The sequence below is a fragment of the Oryctolagus cuniculus genome, chromosome 7 (genome assembly GCF_964237555.1).
Source record: "Oryctolagus cuniculus chromosome 7, mOryCun1.1, whole genome shotgun sequence".
Taxonomy (NCBI): domain Eukaryota; kingdom Metazoa; phylum Chordata; class Mammalia; order Lagomorpha; family Leporidae; genus Oryctolagus; species Oryctolagus cuniculus.
In genome coordinates this window covers 145,261,145-145,282,632 of record NC_091438.1, presented here as the reverse complement: position 1 = coordinate 145,282,632, position 21,488 = coordinate 145,261,145, and the positions used below count along the sequence as shown (strand labels likewise).

The 21,488-nt window shown below is 59.4% G+C and overlaps 2 protein-coding genes across 13 annotated transcripts; both read left to right on the top strand.

Moving 5' to 3' along the window:
- Positions 1-1,138: 1,138 nt before the first annotated feature.
- CNKSR1 (connector enhancer of kinase suppressor of Ras 1) lies at positions 1,139-10,022 on the top strand. Of its 3 annotated transcripts, XM_051856836.2 has the most exons (21): positions 1,139-1,295; positions 3,350-3,507; positions 3,584-3,765; positions 4,237-4,321; positions 4,649-4,690; positions 4,773-4,877; positions 5,385-5,444; positions 5,525-5,593; positions 5,848-5,949; positions 6,028-6,098; positions 6,272-6,345; positions 6,496-6,602; positions 6,681-6,711; positions 7,030-7,202; positions 7,984-8,057; positions 8,184-8,255; positions 8,511-8,584; positions 8,689-8,750; positions 8,864-8,963; positions 9,043-9,224; positions 9,471-10,022. In XM_051856836.2, the coding sequence occupies exons 1-21, from the start codon at positions 1,244-1,246 to the stop codon at positions 9,678-9,680; spliced, it is 2,085 nt and encodes a 694-aa protein (XP_051712796.2). In that variant the 5' UTR covers positions 1,139-1,243; the 3' UTR covers positions 9,681-10,022. The 3 variants fall into 3 exon arrangements, with proteins under 3 accessions (XP_051712796.2, XP_069935131.1, XP_069935132.1); XM_070079030.1 differs by lacking the exons at positions 1,139-1,295; positions 3,350-3,507; positions 3,584-3,765 and having other exon boundaries at positions 5,525-5,727; XM_070079031.1 differs by lacking the exons at positions 1,139-1,295; positions 3,350-3,507; positions 3,584-3,765; positions 4,237-4,321 and adding an exon at positions 4,415-4,461 and having other exon boundaries at positions 5,525-5,727.
- Positions 10,023-10,172: 150 nt separating this feature from the next.
- Positions 10,173-21,488, top strand: CATSPER4 (cation channel sperm associated 4). 10 transcript variants are annotated; one of them, XM_002716125.5, is made up of 11 exons: positions 10,173-10,711; positions 10,831-10,905; positions 11,263-11,406; positions 14,634-14,735; positions 16,610-16,707; positions 16,880-17,000; positions 17,194-17,327; positions 19,201-19,375; positions 19,888-20,099; positions 20,331-20,496; positions 21,040-21,488. In XM_002716125.5, the coding sequence occupies exons 1-11, from the start codon at positions 10,640-10,642 to the stop codon at positions 21,091-21,093; spliced, it is 1,353 nt and encodes a 450-aa protein (XP_002716171.1). In that variant the 5' UTR covers positions 10,173-10,639; the 3' UTR covers positions 21,094-21,488. The 10 variants fall into 10 exon arrangements, with proteins under 10 accessions (XP_002716171.1, XP_069935133.1, XP_017202063.2 ...); XM_070079032.1 differs by having other exon boundaries at positions 16,674-17,000; XM_017346574.3 differs by having other exon boundaries at positions 20,331-21,488.

Genomic DNA, 21,488 nt, shown 5'->3' with positions numbered 1-21,488 from the left:
AGGCAGCCCTGTCCAATGCGCTTGTTCAAGCTGGGCAGCGATACGCTGTCATTCAGAGAGAAGCATTTCACTGTAGTTTGCTGGTTGTTTTTAAAATTCTTTTAAAAAAATACATAAATAAGGGGGGGAGTCCAATGCTGTGGCATAGTAGGTTAAGCATCCACCTGGGGTGCGGGCATCCCATGTGGGTGCCGGTTCAAGTCTTGGCAGCTCCAGTTCCAATCCAGCTCTCTGCTATGGCCTGTGGAAGACAGCGGAAGATGGCCCAAGTGCTTGGGCCTCTGCACCTACCTGGGAGACCTGGAAGAAGCTCCTGGCTCTTGGCTTTGGATTGCCCAACTCTAGCCGTTGCAGCCATCTGGGGAGTGAACTGGCAAATGGAAGAATTCTCTCTCTCTCCCCCTCTCTCTGTAACTGTGCCTCTCAAATAAATAAATCTTTAAAAAAAAACCCATCTATTTATTTGAAAGAGTGACAGAGCTAGATCTTCCATCTGATACTTCACTCCCCAAATGCCGGCAACAACCAGGGCTCACCAGGCTGCAGCCAGGAGCCCAGAGCTCCATCCAGGTCTCCGATGTGGGTGATGGGCACTGGAGCCATCACGCCTGCCTCCCAGGCCCACGAGCAGGAGGTGGAGCAGCCGGGACTCAAACTGGTGCTCAGAGTCCCCAACCTGTGGTTTAAGCTACTTCACCCCAACTCCTGTCCCTAATTTGCCAGTCTCATTAATAAACATTCGTACCTCACAAGTCTGTGGTTTTGAATATTATGGTAATCATTGTTTTCCTTGTAACCCTAAGCTTTGTTTTGTGCCTTAACAGTCATTCTGAGAAAGGCTCCCCGTGGGTCTCAGCAGGCTGGAGAGGAGCCGGGGTTTTCCCTCGGGGACTCTGCCCAGCTGCCCAGAGGTGCGGCTCAGCCCTTGGCCCCTCGTCTTGCCGGCCGATCCCCAGGACCCCACTCGAGGTCTCAGGCCGGTTCTGGGGTCTCCACCGCGGGCTGGCAGCACCCCCTCCCGCCCCCAGGCTCCCGAGGCCCAGGGATGCCTGAAAGGGCTGGAGGCGGGCGGCCGCGCGCCAGTGGCTGCCGCGGCGCCGCACCTGGCTGACCACGTGGGCCCAGGTATGCGCGGCTCCGCCCAGGGCCCGGCCCGGCCCCTCCCCAGGCCGGGGCTCCGGGAGCGGAAATTCCTGCGCGGACGGGCGGGAGCGGGAGCCAGTCCGGCGGGCGGAGTTCGGTCATGGAGCCGGTAGAGGCCTGGACCCCCGGGAAGGTGGCAGCTTGGCTGAGAGGTGGGTGAGGCCGGGCGGAGGAGGGCGCGAGGGGGAGCGGGGAAAGCAAAAGCACCTGCCGAGGGTCTCGTCGGTCACTCAGTCAACAGGTTATTTCTAGGGCGTCTGCCCCGGGCCAGGTCCAGTGCCGGGCCGGGGGCAGACGGGGTGACCCCAGAGAGCCCAGGAAGGACGCCCCCTTGGCTTCCAGGACACCCCAAGAGGCCACCAGGGTGGCGAAGAGGAGGCAGGGCAGCGGAAACAGAAGCCAGGCCCGGCACCTACGCCCACTTTATCTCTTTCATCTTCCCGGTGCCCCAGGGCCCAGTGGGTGTTCATAAACCCATTTTTCAGGAGCAGAAACTGACAGAGAGAGACAGGAAGTGATTTCTTCAGTCTCGGAATGGGCCTGGCCTTGGTGTCATTTCCCCTGTCCCTGGAGGAGACTCCGGATGAGAGAAGCAGGAGCAAAGGGCTGGCAGGCCCCACCCAGGGGGCTCCCGTGGGAGGAGGGGATTCCCCGCCCCCAAAATACACCTGCCACTCAGTGAGCCCAGACAGGAAACGACTTGCTGCCCTCGCCCAGGGAGCGGGGAGGGCCTCCTGAGTCTTAAGCCTGAGCAGTGGAGAGGTGAATCTCCAAGTGGGCAGCCAAGGCACCCCAGGAGCGGGCCCAGCAAGTAAGGGTAGGGGCTCAGAGCTGGACTCCACCTCCAGAGGGTCCCAGGCCAGCTCCCCCACTCATCAGCTCTGTGAGCACAGGTCTCAGTCTGTTCATGACATGGGAAAGGCAACTCTGACCTCAGGAAGTGGACACCACCAGACGAAGCTGGCCAGGCAGGGCGTGTAGCTCGGTGTCAGGACCGGGGTGGGGGGAGGAAGCTGCCCAAGGGCCCCTGGGGACAGGTGCGTGGACTCTCAGGAGGGTGCTCTTGACATCTGGCGGGGAGAAAGAGTGATCAGTCACGCACACACATCCTCCAATGAAGGAGTGTGTGGCTGGCTTGAGATGGGAGGCCCCCTTCAGAGAGTAAGCAAGCCTTTTAACCTCCACTTGTCAGTCTTCCCATCTGAAAAATGGGGCTGGCAATAGCCCCAGCCTCCTAGTTCCCACAGTGGGGATTAAATGTGCTAATATGTGTGACGCCCTTAAAACTCTGCCTAGCACATAGTACGTTTCTTATCTTTCAGTGTGTCCCTTGGGCCAGGCCCAGACTGGGGTTAGAAACCAATGGTTCTTTAAGGCCCTGTCTTAGAAGATCCAGTGAGAAAATGAGAGGCCAGAGGTGAAGAACAGGGGTTTGTGGAAGCCTGGGGGCAGTGGGAGCAGGAGGACAGGCCCCTGGTCCAGCCTGGGGAGTCACAGAGGGCTTCCTGGGGGGAGTTCGGTGACATAGGATGGGTTGGAGCTGGAAGAGCAGTCCAGACAGAAGGAACAGCACATGCGAGCACCCTGAGGCCAAAGAGCTAGGAGGAAGTACTGTGGAGCTGAAGTGTTGGGCGGGAGGGCTGTGCAGGGGCGCGGGGCTGCAAAGGCAGAGGCGGGCATTAATGATCCCACGGCTGTTACTGCCAGGGGTGGGGCCGAGAGCGACACACATGACTCAGGGGACACACACGAAGGTGGATGCTTTTATTCCCATTTATTCCCATTTCGTAGGGGCAGCTGAGGCACAGAGCAGTTGTAGGATTACTCAAGTACTAGCACTCTGGTCTCCCTGACCCCAAAGCTCCTTGTCACTGGATCTCGGGGGTTAGGCAGCACTGAAGTCCCCTGCAGGATTTGTTCAGTCACAACCTGCTGGGCCCCACCGGAGTCTGGCTTGGCAGCTGTGGGGCGGCCTGAGAATTTGCATCTCTAGCAAGCACCCCGGTGAGGCCGTTGCTGCTGCTGCTGCTCCCGGGGACCAGCCCTTGAGAGCCACTGTCTCAGCTCAGTGGCCCCATCTGTGAAATGGGCAGAACGCAGCACGGGGCTCCCGATGCCACTGGAGTCAGACTGGGGGAGAAAGGATGTTTCAGGAGTGAAGAGCGGGCCGGAGAGGTCCTGAGCCTTCTCCCCGCCCCCACCGCAGGCCTCGATGACTGTCTGCAAGACTACCCCTTCGAGGACTGGCAGCTGCCTGGCCACTACCTGCTCCAGCTGTGCCCCCGCAGCCTCGAGGCTCTGACCGTGTGGCCTCTGGGCCACCAGGAGCTCATCCTGGACGGCGTGGAGCAGCTCCGGTCCCTCGTGAGTGAGCCAGCCTCGGGGTTGCGGGTGGGACTGGCTGCTGCTGGGGAAGTGACCTGTCCCCTTTCCTGCGCAGAGCTCCGGGCTGCAGTCGGAGAACCTGCAGAGCCTGACACAGCGGCTGCTGGAGGGGACCGAGGCCTTCCAGAGCTCCGTCCAGGGCCGCCTGGGGTGCTGCGCCGAGACCCCTGCTGACGTGCTCAGCGCGGCTGTGGAGCTGGTCCGTGAGGCCCAGGCTCTCCTCTGTTGGCTCAACAGGTACCCAGGCTGGGGGGGCTGGTGAGGGGACCCTTCTCTGGGGCCGAGGAGGGAAAAACACAGCCTGGTTCTGTTCGGAAGCGGCAGAGGGTGGGCAGGCGGTGCAGGGGCACTGGGCTGCCAGGGTGCTTCCTGCCAGCGTGAACGTAACATTGAATAGAGCACTTCCCCTCCCCCTTCACTTGTCCTGCAGGTGCCACCCCCAGTGTCCCCTCCTCAGGGATGCCTTCCCTGTTACGCGCGCTCAGTACACTCCTTAGAGCTGAAGCTGAGTCATGGTGGATGTAGCTGTGTGTTCAGTGTCTGTCTCCCCAGTGCCTAGCACAGGGCCTGGCATGCGAGAGCCTCATGACGGCTCAGGCCTGTGCTAAGCTCTGAAGGTGGAGCAGTCACCTGCATCCCAAAACCCCTGAGGGCAGGCATCACCCCGAGTCTCAGATGAGTAACCGCTGTGCCCCCGTTCCCTGCCAGGTACCTCTTCTCCCAGTTAAACGACTTCTCGGCCTGCCAGGAGATCGGAGTGCTGTGCACGGAGCTGGGCCAAGTCTTGCAGGAGGTAGGGGAGCCAGGGGCCAAGCTTGGCCTGTGCCCCAGGGACCAAACCAGGCGGGAGCTTTTTATAACTGGTGAATCAGCCGGGATCCGGGGTGAGCGCTTGGACGGCGAGGGCAGGAAGAAGGGAGGCCTGGCCACTGGGTACAGTGATGGGAGCGAGGGGTCGCTGGCAAGGGCGGCTCAGGAGGTGTGGGAGGGGAGGGCACGTGCACACGGGAGGCCGGGGGTCAGGGTGTTGAGGTAGGGGAAGCAGGGTAGGACCTCAAGAAGGGCAGCCCTCCCTTGTCAGCCAGACTCAGGGGAGGCCCCGCTGTCCACTCCCTTCCAGGACTGTCCAGCGGCCGAGAGGGAGAGCAAAGTCCTGAGGATTGTGAGTTCGTGGGGCCGGGAGGGAGTGCGGGGTGGGGGTGGGGGGGTCGGGTCAGGTGAGACCACCTGCTGCCCTCCCCCAGTGTAGCCACGTGGCCGGCATCTGCCACACCATCCTGAGCTGCAGCCCCGCGGAGCTGCTGGGACAGAAGGCCGTGCTGGAGCAGGTGCAGCTGGCAGCGCCTTTGGTGAGCCCCGCCCCCTCGCCTCCTGCTTCTGAGCCTCGGCGCCTGCCACGCAGCCCAGAACCCGTGGAGTCCTCTGTGGGTTGCTCTGGCTGGTGGCCTTTGCTGTGCAGATGTGAAAGTGGGGCTCCAAGGACTTCCCTGGAGTCCCAGTGTCCATCAGCGCCTTCCCGGTCCTTAGGGCCACTCGGGGGTGGTCTCCGGCAGCATGTTCCAGCCCTGGGCCTGGACCTGGCAGGGCTCCGGCGCAGCTTAGGAGAGAGGGGAGAGGACACGAACTTTCTGTCCCCTGGTTTAAGTCGCTGAGAATCTGGGAACTCGGTCACCACAGCTTCCCTCTGGCCCTTATCCGGGGAGGCGGCAGAGGCCCAGAGAGGAGCAGCAAGCCCAAAGGCACACAGCGAGTTGGGGGCGGTGCCCACTCTGCCCCCAGGTTGCCCATCTTTGAGCCCCAGGACCCCTGGCTGTGCTGCCCCAAGCCCTCAGTGACTGTCACCCCTGCCCTTGCAGGACCTGGAAATCCACACCACCAGCAACTGCCTGCACTTCGTGTCCAGAGTGGGCACCCAGGTGAGAGGCCCGCCCACCCGAGGCCCTCTCACCTGGCGGCCTCCAGGGGAGCTCACCCTCTGGGCCCCTTCCCCACCCAGGTCCCCACCGACTCCCGGCAGCAGATCCTGCCTGGAGACGAGATCATCCAGATCAACGAGCAGGTGGTGGTGAGTGAGGACGCTGACGGCGTGGTGGGCACGCGGGGCAGGACGGGGAGAGAGGCAGCCGAGGCTCTGCCCCCCGGGGACAGCAGGGTGTGATGAGCCAGCCCAGGAGGTCGGAGGGCTGCTGCAGAGCCAAGGTGCAGGGGCTGATGGGGCTCCCTGGGGCAGAAGCAGGAGGCTCGGTGTGAGGGCAGGGGTGGAGGTGCTTCCGAGCCTCCTGCCCAGCGTCTCTGCCCCGGCCCCACCCCGTCCCCCAGGTGGCCTGGTCCCATAAGAACGTGCTGAGGGAGCTGCTGCGGCAGCCAGCGGGGGTCAGCTTGGTGCTGAAGAAGATCCCGGTGCCAGAGACGCCCCCGAAGGTACCTGCCTCCCCCGCGCTCCACCTGCTTTCAGGGCCTGTCATCAGCTCCGTCACCTGCTTCTCCTTGTTCCTCCAGACACCCCCTCAGGCTCTGGACTCGCCGCGCCTGGGAAGCCAGTCACCGACTCTGGCCCCGCTGTCTCCCAGGTGCCCGGTCTGCCCCGAGCACGCGGGGACGCGGCCTGCCTCATCTCCCCTTGCTCTCCTGCCCTGGGCACGCCTTGGTGGGGGCGCGGCCTGCCTCATCTCCCCTCGCTCTCCTGCCCTGGGCACGCCTTGGTGGGGGCGCGGCCTGCCTCATCTCCCCTCACTCTCCCCAGGGCCTCACCCAGAGATGCCTTTGCCTTTGACCTGACTTCAAACCCAAGTCCTGGGCCTACCCCTACCTCGACAGGTAGTTTCAAAGCCCTTTAGGTGGGGGATACCTGGAGCCAAGGCATCTGGGTTCCTCGCTGTGACCCCTCATTGTTGACATCACCTCCTGAATCCCCAGGCCTGGGACTGGGCTCACGAACCTTCTCCCTCTCTCCTCCCTCCTTGACAGATTCTACCTCCCTTGACCCTGAGCCGCTGCCTATCCCCTCTGAGCCCCCAGCCACAGTCCCGGCAGAGGTAGCAGAGACCCCAGGCCCCCCAGGATACCCTGACAAGGTGAGCTCAGGAGCTCAGCGGGGAGGGGTGCGGGCTCTGGACCCGCATCCTCCTCTAACCCCTGCATTGTCCTTTCAGAGTCCTGGCCTTGGTGGGAAGAAATCAAAAGGTATGAATGCCCCCAACACGGTGGGACCCCTTAGTGATGCTTACAGTGCTGGGCAAGACCCCCACCCTTCCCACAGTCTCCCTGGAAACAGGCACAGTTCTGGGTCTGGAGTCAGACAGACCTGGGCCCCCAGCCCACAGCTTATCCTCTGATCTGTGTCCTTGCCTTTGAAATGGGAAGTCACCCCCTCTTGAGATGACCGGGTGTAGGCTCAGGCCTCTCCGTTGGGGCTGCTTCTGGGAGGGCAAAGGAACAGGTCTGGGGGGCCAGAGGGCCTTGCCAGCCCCTCACCAGCCATGCCGTGCCGTGCTACTGCAGGCGTGGCGACAAGGCTGAGCCGCCGGCGGGTGTCCTGCCGGGAGCTGGGCCGGCCCGACTGTGACGGGTGGCTCCTGCTGCGCAAGACACCCAGTGGCTTCATGGGCCCACGCTGGCGCCGCTGCTGGTTTGTGCTCAAGGGACACACGCTCTACTGGTACTGCCAGCCCCAGGTGAGACACCCCCACCACCACCACACAGGTAAGCAAGTGGCTCACCTCAGGGCCTTGATTCTTATGTGTATTCTACCATCCACTCCCATCCACAGGCCCCGGTGTGCCCATCTGTAAAATGGGCATAATGGAGAGAAAGGAGCTAACACAGGTTGTAGAAGCAGTTTAGGAAAAGGCATCCCAGGAAGTACAGAGAAAGTCACTTTTATTCTGCCCATCTCTACGCCCCTTCTGACGTTCCGCCCATCCGAGTGATGGGCCATTCGTTTGCTCATTTATTCACTGAACAGACAGTCAGGTGCTTGCTGTGTATCCAGCTCTGGGCCAGTCATGGGGAGAATCGGGCAGTTCCTGCCCCTCCAGAACGGAAGAGTCTGGTGGGCCGTGGTAAACACACACTCATGGACCATACGGGGGTGCGTGTCCGATGAAGGAAAGCCAGGAGGGGCGTGCCCTGGAAGCTTCCTGGGAGAGCAGTTCTGGGGGTTTCAGATGAAAAGGGGCAAGAACCCAGCACTCAGGAAGCTCGGGGCAGGAGCAGCCCCGTGGGCATCTCCTGGGGACCAGGCAGAGGAGCAGACTCCGCTCTCACAGCTGCTGCCCTGGACGGCCTTGGCTCTGCCTTCCTGGCTTGGACACACCCTGTGACCATGCCTCCCTCCCTGAGCCCCAGGACTAGGGGCTTGTGGTTGGAGAGGCCAGCAGATGCCCCTGCAGGTCCTACCTGCCTGGGCCCTGAGGGTATCAGGGCCCCGGGCTGACCCTCATCTTGTGCCCACAGGATGAGAAGGCCGAGGGCCTCATCAATGTCTCCAACTATAGTCTGGAAAGTGGACATGATCAGAAGAAGAAATAGTTAAGTCCTGGGCTGTGATGGGCTGGGGGACAGGGAGGGACAGCAGACAGGTGCTGGTGCCGGGTAGGGAGGATGGGAGGCGGCTGGGGCCCCGGGAGGAGGCTGAGAGGGCCCCTCCCTGGCAGTGTGTTCCAGCTCACCCACGACGTGTACAAACCCTTCGTCTTCGCTGCTGACACCCTGTCGGATCTGAGCATGTGAGTGCCAGCCTCCCCCTCCAGTCCCATGTGCTCCCAGCCTCTGAGTACTGGTGAAGATACTTGGTTCTCTAAGCCTCAGTTTCTTCATCTATAAAATGGGCTGCTAAGAGTTCCTTCCTCTCATGGTTGCTCTGAGGATTGAATTGGACAATGTGGTAGTGGCGGGGGGGGGGGGGAGTGCTAGGCAAAGCCCTGGCACACAGTAGGGCCTCAGTGAATAGAAATTCTCTGAGGCCCAGCACTCCCCCACAGGTGGGTACGCCATCTCATCACCTGCATTTCCAAGTACCAGTCTCCAGGCCGACCCTCACCAGCCAGAGAGGAAGGTGGGTGGTTCCAGGGGAGAAACCTGGGTTTCACCTGAGCCTCTGCCTGTCCTGAGATGGGGCCTGGCAAACCCTGTGAGTCCCGACCCGTCCCTCCCCTGCAGACTGCTACAGTGAGACAGAAGCCGAGGACCCTGACGACGAGGCTGGGTCCCGCTCAGCCTCGGTGAGTGCGGACGACAGGGGGGCAGAGGTGGCGGGGGGGGGGGGGGGGGAGGGTGGGAATAGCAGGGCCTGAAGCTAGACTCACGCCCTCCACCGCTTCCACCCTGCCCACAGCCCAGCCCTGCACAATCTTGGAGTCCGCTGCACAGAGACACGTCACCGGCAACCACGCCCACACAGCGCAGCCCACGGAGCTCCTTCGGACCCCCAGCAGGTAGCCGGCTGAGCTGGGAGCTGGGATGGGACTGAGGGGCGGGGCAGGCACTTGCTCATCCCGCTCTCCCCTCCCACAGACAGCAGTGATGGGGCGCTGGAAGGAATGGTACGGGGGCTGAGGCAGGTCGGCGTGTCCCTCCTGGGCCAACCACAGCCCCTGACCCACGAGCAGTGGCGAAGCTCTTTCATGCGGCGCAACCGGGACCCCCAGCTCAATGAGCGAGTGCACCGCGTGCGAGCGCTCCAGAGCACACTCAAGGTCAGGGGGCCGCGCGGCAGGGACAAGGCTCTGGACTCTGGCTTTCTGACAAGGGCTCGGCCCTGGGCTCCGTGCTGCCATCTGGGCTCGGCTGCGGGCCGGGCCACGTTCTAGGTGCTGAGCTGGGGTCGGAAGTCCCACCCAGGTTCCCTGTGCCACACACCACACTCCAGCGTCAGGTCTGCACTCAGGCTCCGCTCTCCCCCTGGCTGATCACGGCCCCATAACCTCCTGTTCCCATCACAGGCAAAGCTGCAGGAGCTGCAGGCCCTGGAGGAAGTGCTGGGCGACCCCGAACTGACCGGAGAGAAGTTCCGCCGGTGGAAGGAGCAGAACCAGGAGCTGTACTCAGAGGGCCTGGGGGCCTGGGGGGTGACTCCGGCCTCTGTCCCCCTGCCCTCTGACCCTCAGGAGCACTCTCATCTCTGCCCCTTGACCCCAGACGGCACCCTCTGACCTCCCGACTTCTGACGGGGGCCACTGTCTAGCTCCTGCCCCTGATGAACACCTCAACCCCATCCTTGACCATCTGGAACAGCACATCTCTGGGTTCCATTCGAGGCTGGGGCGGTGCCGTCCACGGCCCCCCGCCCCAGGTGGAGTTCCCGCCATCTGCCCGTTGCTCCTGGAGTGGGGTACAGTGAAGTGAGCCTCATGCCGCCCTATCCTCCCCACCAAAGAAAGGACTCCCACCCCACCCAGGGCTGCTCTCCCTTCCCCAAGCCGGGCCTGTTCAGGTGACCTTGATTTCACGAGAGACACATTTCAGCCAAATAAAGCCACTTCCTCCAAGGTGAACACACATGTGCCTTCATTTCCGGTTTAGCACTGGAACTCTGGGCCGCAAGAGGGGGCCGCGGTGGAAGCCCTCAGGTGGGGACTCTGGGCCGCAGGACCGGTGACAGCCCCTTCACGGCCCTGGCGAGCACCTGAAGCCCCGAGCCTGCCGGGAGTGAGGAGTGGATTCTGACCCACAGCTCAGCTGGGCCCCTCATGACCTTCCCTCTCCGGACCTTCCAGGGCCAAGGTGCTGCCCACACATGGAAACTTAGAAATTTCCACCTTGTAGATGAAGAAGCCAACCTTGCACGGAAGCTGGGGTGGGAGGGAGGGCTGCTCGGGATTGAGCTCAGCCCTGGAGAAGGCCGTCGGGCAAAACCCACGGCCACGGTGCAGCCTCACCTCCGGCTCCCGGCTCCAGTGCAGGACGCGTCCCTATCCTCCATCCCTGTGCCGTGGGCCTGTGACCTCTGATCCCAGCCCAGTAGCCCAAGGCAGCCTGAGCTGCCTCTGCAGGGTAGGTGGGGCAGCTCTGGAATTCCTTGGTAGAATGCGGGAGGTCACAGAGGCTGCTGTGACGTCACCACGCGGGGGAGCGAGATTGCTGGGAGTGAGGCTTCCCTGAAGAGGAAAGGATGACGGATAACCAGAAGGCCCTGTGGCTGCAATGGAAGGACACCGCCAACGTCAAGTATCTGAACATCCTGGTAGGGCCCCTCGCCTGGCTCACCCGTCCAAGCTGGTGTTCTGGGGCGGGCAGGGCACAGGACAGGGGCTGGGCCCAGCAGGGCACTGGCTGCACTGAGGCCGCTCCCGTCTCCTGCAGAGGCCCACGCACGATCCCTACATCCGGCCCGAGGAGCAGGTGCTCATCAACCGCTGGGACATCATGAACAAAAACGTAAGCACCAGGCCTCGGCTGCAGGGGCCCTCCTACAGCTGTACACGGAGACAGCAGCTCCCCCGTGCCCGCTGAACATCACTGAACTCTGCAGTGACTCCACCATGCTGCGTTAGCGTCCCCCCGGGCAGTGCACCCCACAGGAACCCCCATGTCAGAGTCACCCACAGACCCTTGCAGTGACCCACGTGGGTGCCTAGGTAGTGACCGCTCCCCTGAAGTCCCCATTCCACGAACCCCTCTCAGGCAGCTTCCCCTCTAGGGTGGACCTCCAAGGACGCCCACTCACTGAGAGCAAACGTCCAGGCAGAGGCCTATGTGACGCCTGCCTGAAGAGAGGTCCCCACCCTCCCCCAGGACGCCTGGGACATGCAGGAGTTCATCACTCGCATGTACATCAAGCAGCTGCTGCGACACCCGGCCTTCCAGCTGGGGCTGGCCCTGCTGCTGGTGGTCAACGGCATCACCATTGCTCTGCGCACCAACTCTACCCTTGACCAGGTGGGACGCCAGCCTGACCTCTGCCCCCACTGACGCTCACGGGCGGGGGTGGGGCGCTTTTGCCTTGGGGCCACGGACTCCCTGTCTGTCCGTCACGGGTGGTAGGATGCTCTTCAAGGGTCTGCCTGCTCTGACCTTCTAGGGATCTGGAGATCAAGGAAGACCTCACGGTGGAGGGGGCTCTGGAGCCTGGCTCTGAGGAATGCCTTGGATTTTTGAAGAAGGACAGGAGAAAAATGACACGAGCTACAGTGGGGGGCCTTTTGGGAATGGAATCCAGTTTTAAGCGACAGTCATTAAAGGGAAAATGGCTCTGTGCCAGGCACCGAGGGCGCAGGGGCAGGGTGCCAGGTGTACCAGGTATACCAGCTGTACGCACAACCAACTGTGCTCCTGTCTCTGACACAAACCTGTGCTTTCAGAGGCCCGAGTGTCTCACAGAATGTGGGAGCAACTCGGGGGTTGGGGAGAAGCTTCCTCGGGAACACTGAAGCTGAGAGCAAAGAATGAGAGGGGTTGGTCAGGTAGAGGGAGATGGGGGAGGGTGCTTTGAGCAAAGGAAACAGCGTGCGGCAGCTCTGTGTCCAAGCTGAAGTCCAGTATGGTTTTGGTCTTACTCTCGGTGTTTTAGTTTCTTATACGGACTACGAGTACTGTACATGTATTGTGCTCTTTCAAATCAATATTTTTAAAATGTCCAGCGTGGTGGCAGAGGTCGCTGGCCAGTCAGGGCCAGATCACATGGGGTTTTGTTTTTGTTTTGTTATGTCAAGGAGGACAGCCTTTAACCTATGTCAGTAGGAAGCATTGCAGTGAAATGACTAGATGTGTGTTTTATAAAACTCACACGGGCTGCCACAGTGTGGACCCTGAGAGGGAGGGAAGACGGACCAGCCCCCCTGTTGCAGAAGTTCAGGTGAACGTGACTGTGGGGCTTGGGCCAGGACGATGGCAGTGGGTGACTAGAGATCAGATGCACTTGGAAGCTCTCCAGGATTCAAATCCACGGCCCCTCCTGAGCAGCTTTCAACCCAGCTAACACTGAGTGCGCACCTACTATGTGCCACCTTATCTAACTTGCCATCGTCTCATAGCGGCAAAGAGAGGGAGAACGGGAGCCAAGGGTCTGGTTGGTGCACCTGTTGGAGACGGGTGGAGCTGGTGCTGTGTGTTGGGACGTGGGGACATAGGGGGAAATGCAGGTTTGGGAGGACGCGGGGCCAGTTTGCATGTGCATTGTGTGGTGCTCGAGGTGCCCGTGGAGGACCCACTAAGATGTCTCGAGAGGAGCTAGCGGTCACTGCATGTGAAGGGCTGCGGAGGGAGGAGGTGCCTGTGGGGACACCTGCAGGGTGGGGGTAAAAGCACCCAACAGCTTGGAGTGGATGCGGCCCCCCGTGGAGGATGCTGAATGATGGCGGTGGGAGGAGGGTTGGGAGCATCATAGAGCTCCTAGGAAAGCCCTCAAATGACAGCCTTCAAGTAAGGGGCAGAAAGGGAAAGGAGACCAACGGGGAAGGGCCAGCGCCCAGTGAGCATCAAGGGCATAGGCGGCCAGGCCGGATGTGACCACACAAGGACAAGAAGCATCCCTTGGGGCCCACGCTCGTGCCCTGGACGAGAGCCAGCCTCCCTGTGACGCGGGCAGCGGCTTGACTGCATGGGATCGCGGAGCGCAGGGTGGGTGGGGACAGAACACAGACCATTAGTGGATCGTGAAGTGGATTCAGAGTGCACGTGTCCGCATTTCTATACGGAATGAAATAGGCCTGTTAGGAGAAGAGACAGAGAGAAACAGCGTTATGACGTAATGTGTATTTCATACTGGAGGTCCAGTCAAAACTACTGAAACCCTGGTGTGCGATCTTTGTCCACAAGGGTCTGTGAAGGTCAGACTGCTCTGGATTTTATCCTGCAGGCCACAGGGAGCCACAGAAGGCTTGTGGGTAGAGATGGAACTCTGACTTAGCTCTAGGTGCCCATGAAATGCACAAGGGAGGAGAATGTTTGTGAAGCTCTTTTTTTTTTTTTTTTTTAAGATTTTATTTATTTACTTGAGAGGCAGAGTTAGAGAGAGGCAGAGACAGAGAGAGAGAGTTCACTCCCCCGAATGGCCTCAGTGGCTGGAGCTGGGTTGATCCGAAGCCAGGAAACAGAAGCTTCTTCCAGGTCTCCCATGTGGGTGCAGGGGCCCAAGCACTTGGACTATCTTCTGCTGCTTTCCCAGGCACATTAGCAGGGAGCTGGATTGGAAATGGAGCAGCCGGGACCCTGACTGGCACCCATATGTGGTGTTGGTGCTGCAGGCAGAGGCTTAGCCCACTATGCCACAGCACAGGCCTCACGAAGCTCTTCGATTGATAGTGAGGAAGGCCTCCTGCCTCCAGGGACAGGCACTGGAGCTGATGGCATAGAAATGGAAACTCTCCGTTTTTGCAGGCAGGTGCGCAGGGTCCCTGGCAGTCCTTTGGGAATCTGGAGCAGGCCGGGAGCTCATCAATCTTAACCTCCCATTGGAGTTTGAGGAGCTCCAGCCAGCCCATCAGTGGGAGACAGAGCCGTGGCCACTGTGGGCAGCGGGAGGCTCCCATGTGTGGCAGCCAGTCTTGAGGGGCTGCGATGGTAAATGGTTGGGGTAAAGAAAGAGAGGTGATTTTGGTGGGCAGCAGGTGAAGTCAGGAGCTGGGGCTGTTAGTGGGGGTTGATGTTGGCCAGAGTGAGTTGGATTTCAGACACAGGCTCCATCCACCCTGTGTATGCATCCTGGACCCGTGAGGCAGGAGGATGTGCAGAGCGTGGGCAGGCCCTTGGTTAGGACCGCCAGAGAAGGTGGGGCTGGGGTCCCCCAGGCTCAGGGACCAGGCCTTCTCCTCCCTGTCCTGGAACCTGTGCTGCCTCTGCCCCCAGGCCCTCTCCCAGATACCCCTGCTCTCAAGGCTTGGGGCTGGGGGTTGTCATCGACAATGATGTTTCTCCACTAGCAGGGGCAGGCGGGCACCTCTGGATGTCCTCGTCTGTCAGATGGGAAGGAAAGCCCGTCAGCAGGACAGTGGTGATGGCGACACGCAAGGAGGATGGCCGCGCTCCGCACGGTGCCCTGCGCGTGTGCCACAAGAAGAACAGCGGGCAGCTGGGCCTGCCCCGCCCCCCGACGCCCTCTGTCCCCGGCCAGGCCCAGGCCCTGACTGATGTCGCTGCCCCTCTCTTTCTCTCTGTCTTCCATGTAGAAACACTATGAGTTGTTCTCTACCATAGATGACGTTGTGCTGACCATCCTTTTCTGTGAGGTTCTCCTCGGCTGGTTCAATGGCTTCTGGATTTTTTGGAAGGTGAGATCCTGGGCCTTCCCTGCCATTACCCCTACCAGTCCCTGGGATCTGCACCCTATCTGGTCCTTTGCCCTTGAACTTCTGGCATGCATACAGGAGGAGCTTACTACTGCCAGGATACAGGGTTGTGTCTGTAGACAGGCAGACGTGTAGTTTAGACTGAGTGTAAAAGGCAGGAAGAATTCTGTTTACTAGGCTGCCCAATACATTTAGGAAGTTTTTGTTTTCTATTAAAAATCCTTTTCTCTTTTAATATTTAATGTAGATAGGCATCCCTATTGGTCAAAACCATATTGAAAGGCACACTCAGAATTCCTGCTGATGGCCAGCGCCACGGCTCAATAGGCTAATCCTCCGCCTGCGGTGCTGGCACACCAGGTTCTAGTCCCAGTCGGAGCACCAGATTCTGTCCTGGTTACTCCTCTTCCTGTCCAGCTCTCTGCTGTGGCCCGGGAGTGCAGTGGAGGATGGCCCAAGTGCTTGGGCCCTGCACCCGCATGGGAGACCAGGAGAAGCACCTGGCTCCTGGCTTCGGATCAGCACGGTGTGCTGGCCGAGGCGGCCATTTGGGGGGTGAACCAATGGAAAAGGAAGACCTTTGTCTCTCTCTCTCACTGTCCACTCTGCCTGTCAAAAAAAAATAATAATAATTCCTGCTTCCACTCCTCCCCCTCATCCCCTTTCCCCCACCCCCACCCTCACTAGGTAGCCTTTTTATAGCTCTTGTTTAGACAAGAGTTATTTTTATAGTCACCGGCAAATATAGATATATTTTTAGTTCTCCCTTTCCCAACAGTAGCATGCTATAAACATCTTCTGCCTTGGCGTCTGTCCCTTAACGGACCTTGGTGATCTTTCCACGTCAGGACATAAAAATCTTTCTTTTTGTGGCTGCAGAGTGTAGTGCGTTGAATGGCTGTGCCATGATTTATTCCACCTGCCTGCAATTCATGGACACTCTGGCTGTTTTCAACCTTATACAGCTGTCATTTAAAATTTGTTAATTCATTTTATTATTTTAATTGAAAGAGAGAGGAGAGAGAGAAAATCAATCTTCTGACGACCGCCTCATTCCCCAAATGCCCACAATAACCAGGGCTGAGCCAGACAAAAACCAGGAGCCCAGAACTTTGTTCAGTCTCCAATTCAGGTGGCGGGGGCCCAAGTATCTGAGCCATTACCTGCGCATCGGCAGGAAGCTGGATCAGAAGCAGAATAGCTGGGACTAGAACCAGGCACTCCGGTATGGGACATGGGCATCAGAAAGGGCATCGAAACTGCTGTACAAGATGCCTCACTCCAGATGTCGTCTCTGTATCTGGGTCACAGTATCTATGGGTCAGATGGGGACCTCACTAGTAAAAGGTTCATACGCAGGCGCTTCCTCCCCATTTGGGTATGAGTAAGTGCCTTGTTGGACAAATGGCTTACCAAATTTGTCTCCCTTGTACTCCGAGGGCTATTTTGCTTCAGAACTGGCCACTGAAGCAGTGTCCCTTGATGTTCTGTTTAGCGTTTATGTCAGGTTATTAATTGTAGTGCATGTCACACAAAAGCAGGAACACCAAGTGTTTCCAGGTCACCTAATTGTAGGGCAAGGCTGTTTCAACAGTTTGCCTGCTAAAGTGGGCCTCCACTTAGGGAGTAGCTGTGACTACGTGAGGGTCTTTGCTGTGCGGCCCATTAACATGTGTATGGAGCAGAGAGTGCTCCTGTGTTCTGTGGCATCCTTGGGGGCATCAGGGGGACAGCAGTGGGCGGCCCTGTTCTGAGAGGACCATGGAACCCCCCATCCTTGGAGTGTGGGGAGGGAGACTGAGGAAGCCCCCAGGAGCTGGGCCTGACAGACCCTGCTGGGGCTGGCCCACCCCCAGGATGGCTGGAACATTCTCAACTTCCTTATCGTCTTTATCTTGCTCTTGGGGTTCTTCATTGAAGAACTCAATGCCAACGCTATCACCTACACCCTCAGGTGAGCTGGGAGCTCTGGAGAAAAGCGGGGAACCAGTCTGGAACCTGGGGCTGAGATGGGGGCGTCACTACCAGCTGGGGGCCAGCTCTGCTTCTCTGGGCAGCAGGTGGGGCAGGGAGGAGGATGGGGTCCGGGAGGGGATGAGGGACCCCCCTGAGAGGCTGTGCCACAGGGCAATCCGTCTGCTACACGTGTGCATGGCGGTGGAGCCCCTGGCCCGGATCATCCGTGTCATCCTGCAGTCGGTGCCCGACTTGGCCAATATCATGGCCCTCGTCCTCTTCTTCATGTTGGTCAGTACCCTCACCCACCCCAGCCATTCTCCTTCCCTGAGCAGGGCCCCTGGGTCCCTGGGCATGGAGGGGGCTTACAGGATAAGCCTGTGGGTGGGAATCCTTTGGAAGCTTTCATTTGCATGACACTTGCATGTCCTGTCTCCCAAGGCCCTTGGGTGAAGTCAGGGCGGAGCTGTGGTCTCTCTGGCAGGTGTTCTCGGTGTTTGGCGTCACGCTCTTTGGCTCGTTCGTGCCTAAGCATTTCCAGAACATGCAGGTTGCCCTGTACACCCTCTTCATCTGCATCACCCAGGATGGCTGGCTGGACATCTACAGTGACTTCCAGTGAGTGCTACCCAGGCTGCCCGGGCCTCTCTCGGCCCGGCAAGGAAGGGAAGGAGGGAGAAGGGGGGTCTGGGGATGGGGAAGGCTCCCAATAAGAGTGGGGGCCCCAGTGGTGGGGCTGAGGACAGCCTAGCAGGTGGGAGTTGCCCAGGGAAATGGGGAAAGGGAAACCCCTGGGGCTGGGGCTGGGGCCTGTGGGCTTGAGGTATCTGAAGCTTCCTTGCCCTTGGAAACTCTGCTCATTCAAAGTCACACCCTGACCCTGTTCACGGAGATGCCTCCCAGTGCTCTCCAGGCTGGGCTTGGGCAGGGGGAGGGTGTTGGGTGGTGCCCAAGATTACCTTACAGCCTCCGGCCGGCACGGAGCTCCCTGCACTTCAGGTCTCAGTTCATTCATTCTTAGACCCACTCACCGCCCAAAGTCATTTTTGTGTCCTGTTCATTTCCGTGAAGCCCAAGTCCTATTTCTTTCTAGTCTGCTCCAGGGAGTGACTGATTTTTCTTTATCCCTTTCTGGGAGAGCAAAAGCCCGCAGGTAAAGGGCTTCTGCAGACTTTATTGATTCCGATGTTGGTGGTGGGAGGGAAAAGCACAGAGCTCTGTGCTCTCCCACACTAATCCTATGACCTTGGGCAAGTTGCTTTCTCTTCTCAGCCTCAGTTTCCTCATCTGTAAATTGGGGATCCCAATACATTATCAGCTAAGCCATGGATTGCTATGAGAATCCATAGAGAAAGTCTATATAAAGATATTATTTGGCGGCCGGCGCCGCGGCTCACTAGGCAAATCCTCCAGCTAGCGGCGCCAGCACACTGGGTTCTAGTCCTGGTCGGGGCGCCGGATTCTGTCCCGGTTGCCCCTCTTCCAGGCCAGCTCTCTGCTGTGGCCCGGGAGGGCAGTGGAGGATGGCCCAAGTGCTTGGGCCCTGCACCCCATGGGAGACCAGGAGAAGCACCTGGCTCCTGGCTTCGGATCAGTGCGGTGCGCCGGCCGCAGCACACTGGCCACGGCAGCCATTGGAGGGTGAACCAACGGCAAAGGAAGACCTTTCTCTCTGTCTCTCTCTCTCTCTCTCACTGTCCACTCTGCCTGTTAAAAAAAAAAAAAAGATATTATTTGGGGGGATATTTTATTTACAAAAGTGCTGACAGTGAATAACTCATATGGAATTTTTGCTTGTAGATTTTTCTATTGATCTTTCTTTAATGAGACTTGAGTAATTATTGTAAAAGATTTATTTTTATTTATTTGAAAGAGTTACAGAGAGAGGTAGAGACAGAGAAAGAGAGAGGAAGAGAGAGAAGTCTTCCATCCGCTGGTTCACCCCCCAAATAGCCGCAATGGCCAGAGCTGAGCCGATCCAAAGCCAGGAGCCAGGAGCTTCTTCCGGGTCTCCCATGTGGGTACAAGGGCCCAAGGATTTGGGCCACCCTCTGCTGCTTCCCCAGGCCATAACAGGGAGCTGGATGGGAAGTGGAGCAGTCAGGTCTCGAACTGGTGCCCACATGGGATGCTGGTGCTGCAGGTCGGGGCTTTAACCCATTGTGCCACAGTGCCAGCCCCTTGAGTAATTTTTATAATAAGAAAACCATGAGGAGTCTAGTGAGGAGAGCGAACTTGATACCGCTGATGTACATACAAATCCCTGCCATACAGGGCTGGTTTGAGAATTGGCCACTCTCTGGCAGCGTAGCAGGTGCCCAGTAGAGAGCAGCTGCTGGGACGATTAGGAAGTGGGAATTGGAGCCACACAGGAGCAGGGAGGGCAGCAGCGGAGGGCGCAGTGGGCCTTGTGATGATCCCCCCATCTCACAGATGAGGAAACGAAGGCTGGAAGGGGGAGGGAGGTGATGGGCCCTGCCTCCCTCTACAGGATGGAGAAGAGGGAGTATGCAATGGAGGTTGGGGGCGCCATCTACTTTGCCATCTTCATCACCATGGGTGCCTTCATTGGCATCAACCTGTTCGTCGTCGTGGTGACCACCAATCTGGAGCAAATGATGAAGGCAGGAGAGCAGGGGCAGCAGCGTCAAATAACCTTCAGTGAGGTGTGTGGGCTGGGGTGGGCGGGGGGAGGGGTGTGTGTGAGCGTGCACATGTGTGTTCAAGCCTCAGTTTCACCCTCTGTACAATGGGAACAGTGAAAGTGCGAACCTCACAGGGCTGCTAGGAGGGTTGTATGGGTACATGAACGGCGCCTGGCAGAGTGTGTGCTTAGGGAGTGTCAGCTGCAGCGTTGCCGGCTCAGGGGCAGCACTGACACACTTGAGAGAGGGTCGAGGGCCAGGGCACGATGTGGGAGCAGGCAGGGCTTTACAAGTCGCCAGGTGGGATGTGTCGGGGTGAAAGTGGGGGTGAGGGGGTGACTAAGTTTTGAAAAGGATGGGACTTTCCAAGGTGGGGAGCGGGAGGCTTCTACATACACAGTTGGGCTTCTGCGGCTAGGTGCAGTCAAGGGCGGGAGAACGCAGGGAGAGGCGAGCTCCCCGAAGTCAGGCAGGGGGGCTGGGGGCGGGGCCGGCGCCTGAGCCTTGTGTCCCCTCTCACTCCCCGACTCCAGCCCGGCGCGGAGGAGGAAGACGAGAGCGCAGAGCTGCAGCTGGTGCACTGCGCGGTCGCCCGCCAGGAGACGTCTGGTCTCCCCCAGGAGCCGCTGGTGGGGGGCCCGCTGTTCAACCTCTCAGAAAAAACCTGTGACAATTTCTGCCTGGTGCTCGAGGCGATCCAGGAGAACCTGATGCAGTACAAGGAGATCCGCGATGAGCTCAACACGTACGGGGCGGGGTGGGGCTGGGAGCCCGCAAGGCAGGACAGGGTGGCGCCTCCCCTCCTTCGGGACCCCCACCAGAGCGGTGAAGTGACTTGTCCAGCCCGCACCCACCCCTCCCGGGCAGGCTGGCGGAGGAGCGGGAATCCAGACCTCGGGGTCCCTCCCACCTACGGGAGGGCCTCAGGTCTGCGCAGGGAAGAGGTGGGAGGGACGCACTGCCGCTGCGCCCCCAGGATCGTGGAGGAGGTGCGCTCCATTCGCTTCAACCAGGAGCAGGAGGAGGAGCTGATGCACAGACACTTGTCCCTGAGCCTGTCGTTCGAGACTGGGTCCTCCATGGACATCCGCGAGGTGGCTCACCAGCAAGACTTGGTCACTGCGCTGGTGAACCGCGAACGGGTGCGCCTTCCTCTTCCTACCCAACCACTGCTCACCCTGCCGCTCCAGCCTCTGGCCCATTTGTCTACCCAAGGCCTCCCTCCTCGACAAACTCCTATCTACCTGCCCACCCCTTCACCCTCATTGTCCACTAGGTTTAGGTTCCACCCTTTCCTTCTAGAGGCCCCGCCCCTCCAGGTAGGCTCCGCCCCTCCTCCTTGCAAATGTGCGTGTTCTGTTTTATTCGTAGTCGCTAGCCTTCTGTGGGGGCGAGGACCCCTGGATCCCATCCGTCTAGGCTCTAGGGAGAGAAGAAAGCACACCCATTGTTGGTTTCTTTCTCTGCCTCCCATACCTGACCGAGGAGGAATGACCTGGAGCCTTGTGCAGGTCCCCAGGCTGGGCTCCCGAGCTCAGAGCCGATTCCTAAGCAGGCTGGGGATAGATCTGTGAAGGACTTCCCTGGGGACCTGGAGAGGGTGGCTGTGGAGGCCGGAGGCAGGGAGTAAGGAGCATGTGTCCCATCAGGGCAGGGGATTGACAGGGAGTCTCCTTGGTTTGCAGGTCCATGAGTCTACCACAAATATGCTCCTGAACAAACAAAAGAGTAGCCGCTGAGAGCACAATGGGAGTCAAGGGCCTGCACACACACACACCAGCTGCTCGCTGCATCTTCTGGCCCCCCAGAGTGACCTGGCACCCACCCTTACACCTGGGGAGAGGCTAGGGGCTGTGAAGGTGGCAGCATCGGCAGGGCTTGGGCTTGTGGGCACCAGGTCCAGAGGAGCCAGGATGGAGAAGCATGCTGGGTGAGAGTGCGAGCCCTGGCTCCAGAACAGGCACAGAAGAGGTTGCGGGCCAAGGCAGAGAGGACTTGGCCTAAGGATGGGTGTCCCTGGGTTCCTGCTGCAGCCCACAGTTGGGTGGGCCTGAGTGGGCCCAAGCACCAAGAAGAGAAAGGGAGGCCAGTGAGGCTAAGCATAATTACAATAAAGTTTTTGCGTTGGAATCTG

Coding starts and splice junctions, on each gene's coding strand:
- CATSPER4 (XM_051856839.2), top strand. CDS start 10,640: ATGACGGATAACCAGAAGGCCCTGTGGCTGCAATGGAAGGACACCGCC. Junction 10,906..11,262: donor GGGACATCATGAACAAAAAC/GTAAGCACCAGG, acceptor ACCCTCCCCCAG/GACGCCTGGGACATGCAGGA. Junction 14,736..16,673: donor GCTTCTGGATTTTTTGGAAG/GTGAGATCCTGG, acceptor TCTTCATTGAAG/AACTCAATGCCAACGCTATC.
- CNKSR1 (XM_051856836.2), top strand. CDS start 1,244: ATGGAGCCGGTAGAGGCCTGGACCCCCGGGAAGGTGGCAGCTTGGCTG. Junction 6,099..6,271: donor CTGGCCCCGCTGTCTCCCAG/GTGCCCGGTCTG, acceptor CACTCTCCCCAG/GGCCTCACCCAGAGATGCCT. Junction 8,751..8,863: donor CTGGGTCCCGCTCAGCCTCG/GTGAGTGCGGAC, acceptor CCCTGCCCACAG/CCCAGCCCTGCACAATCTTG.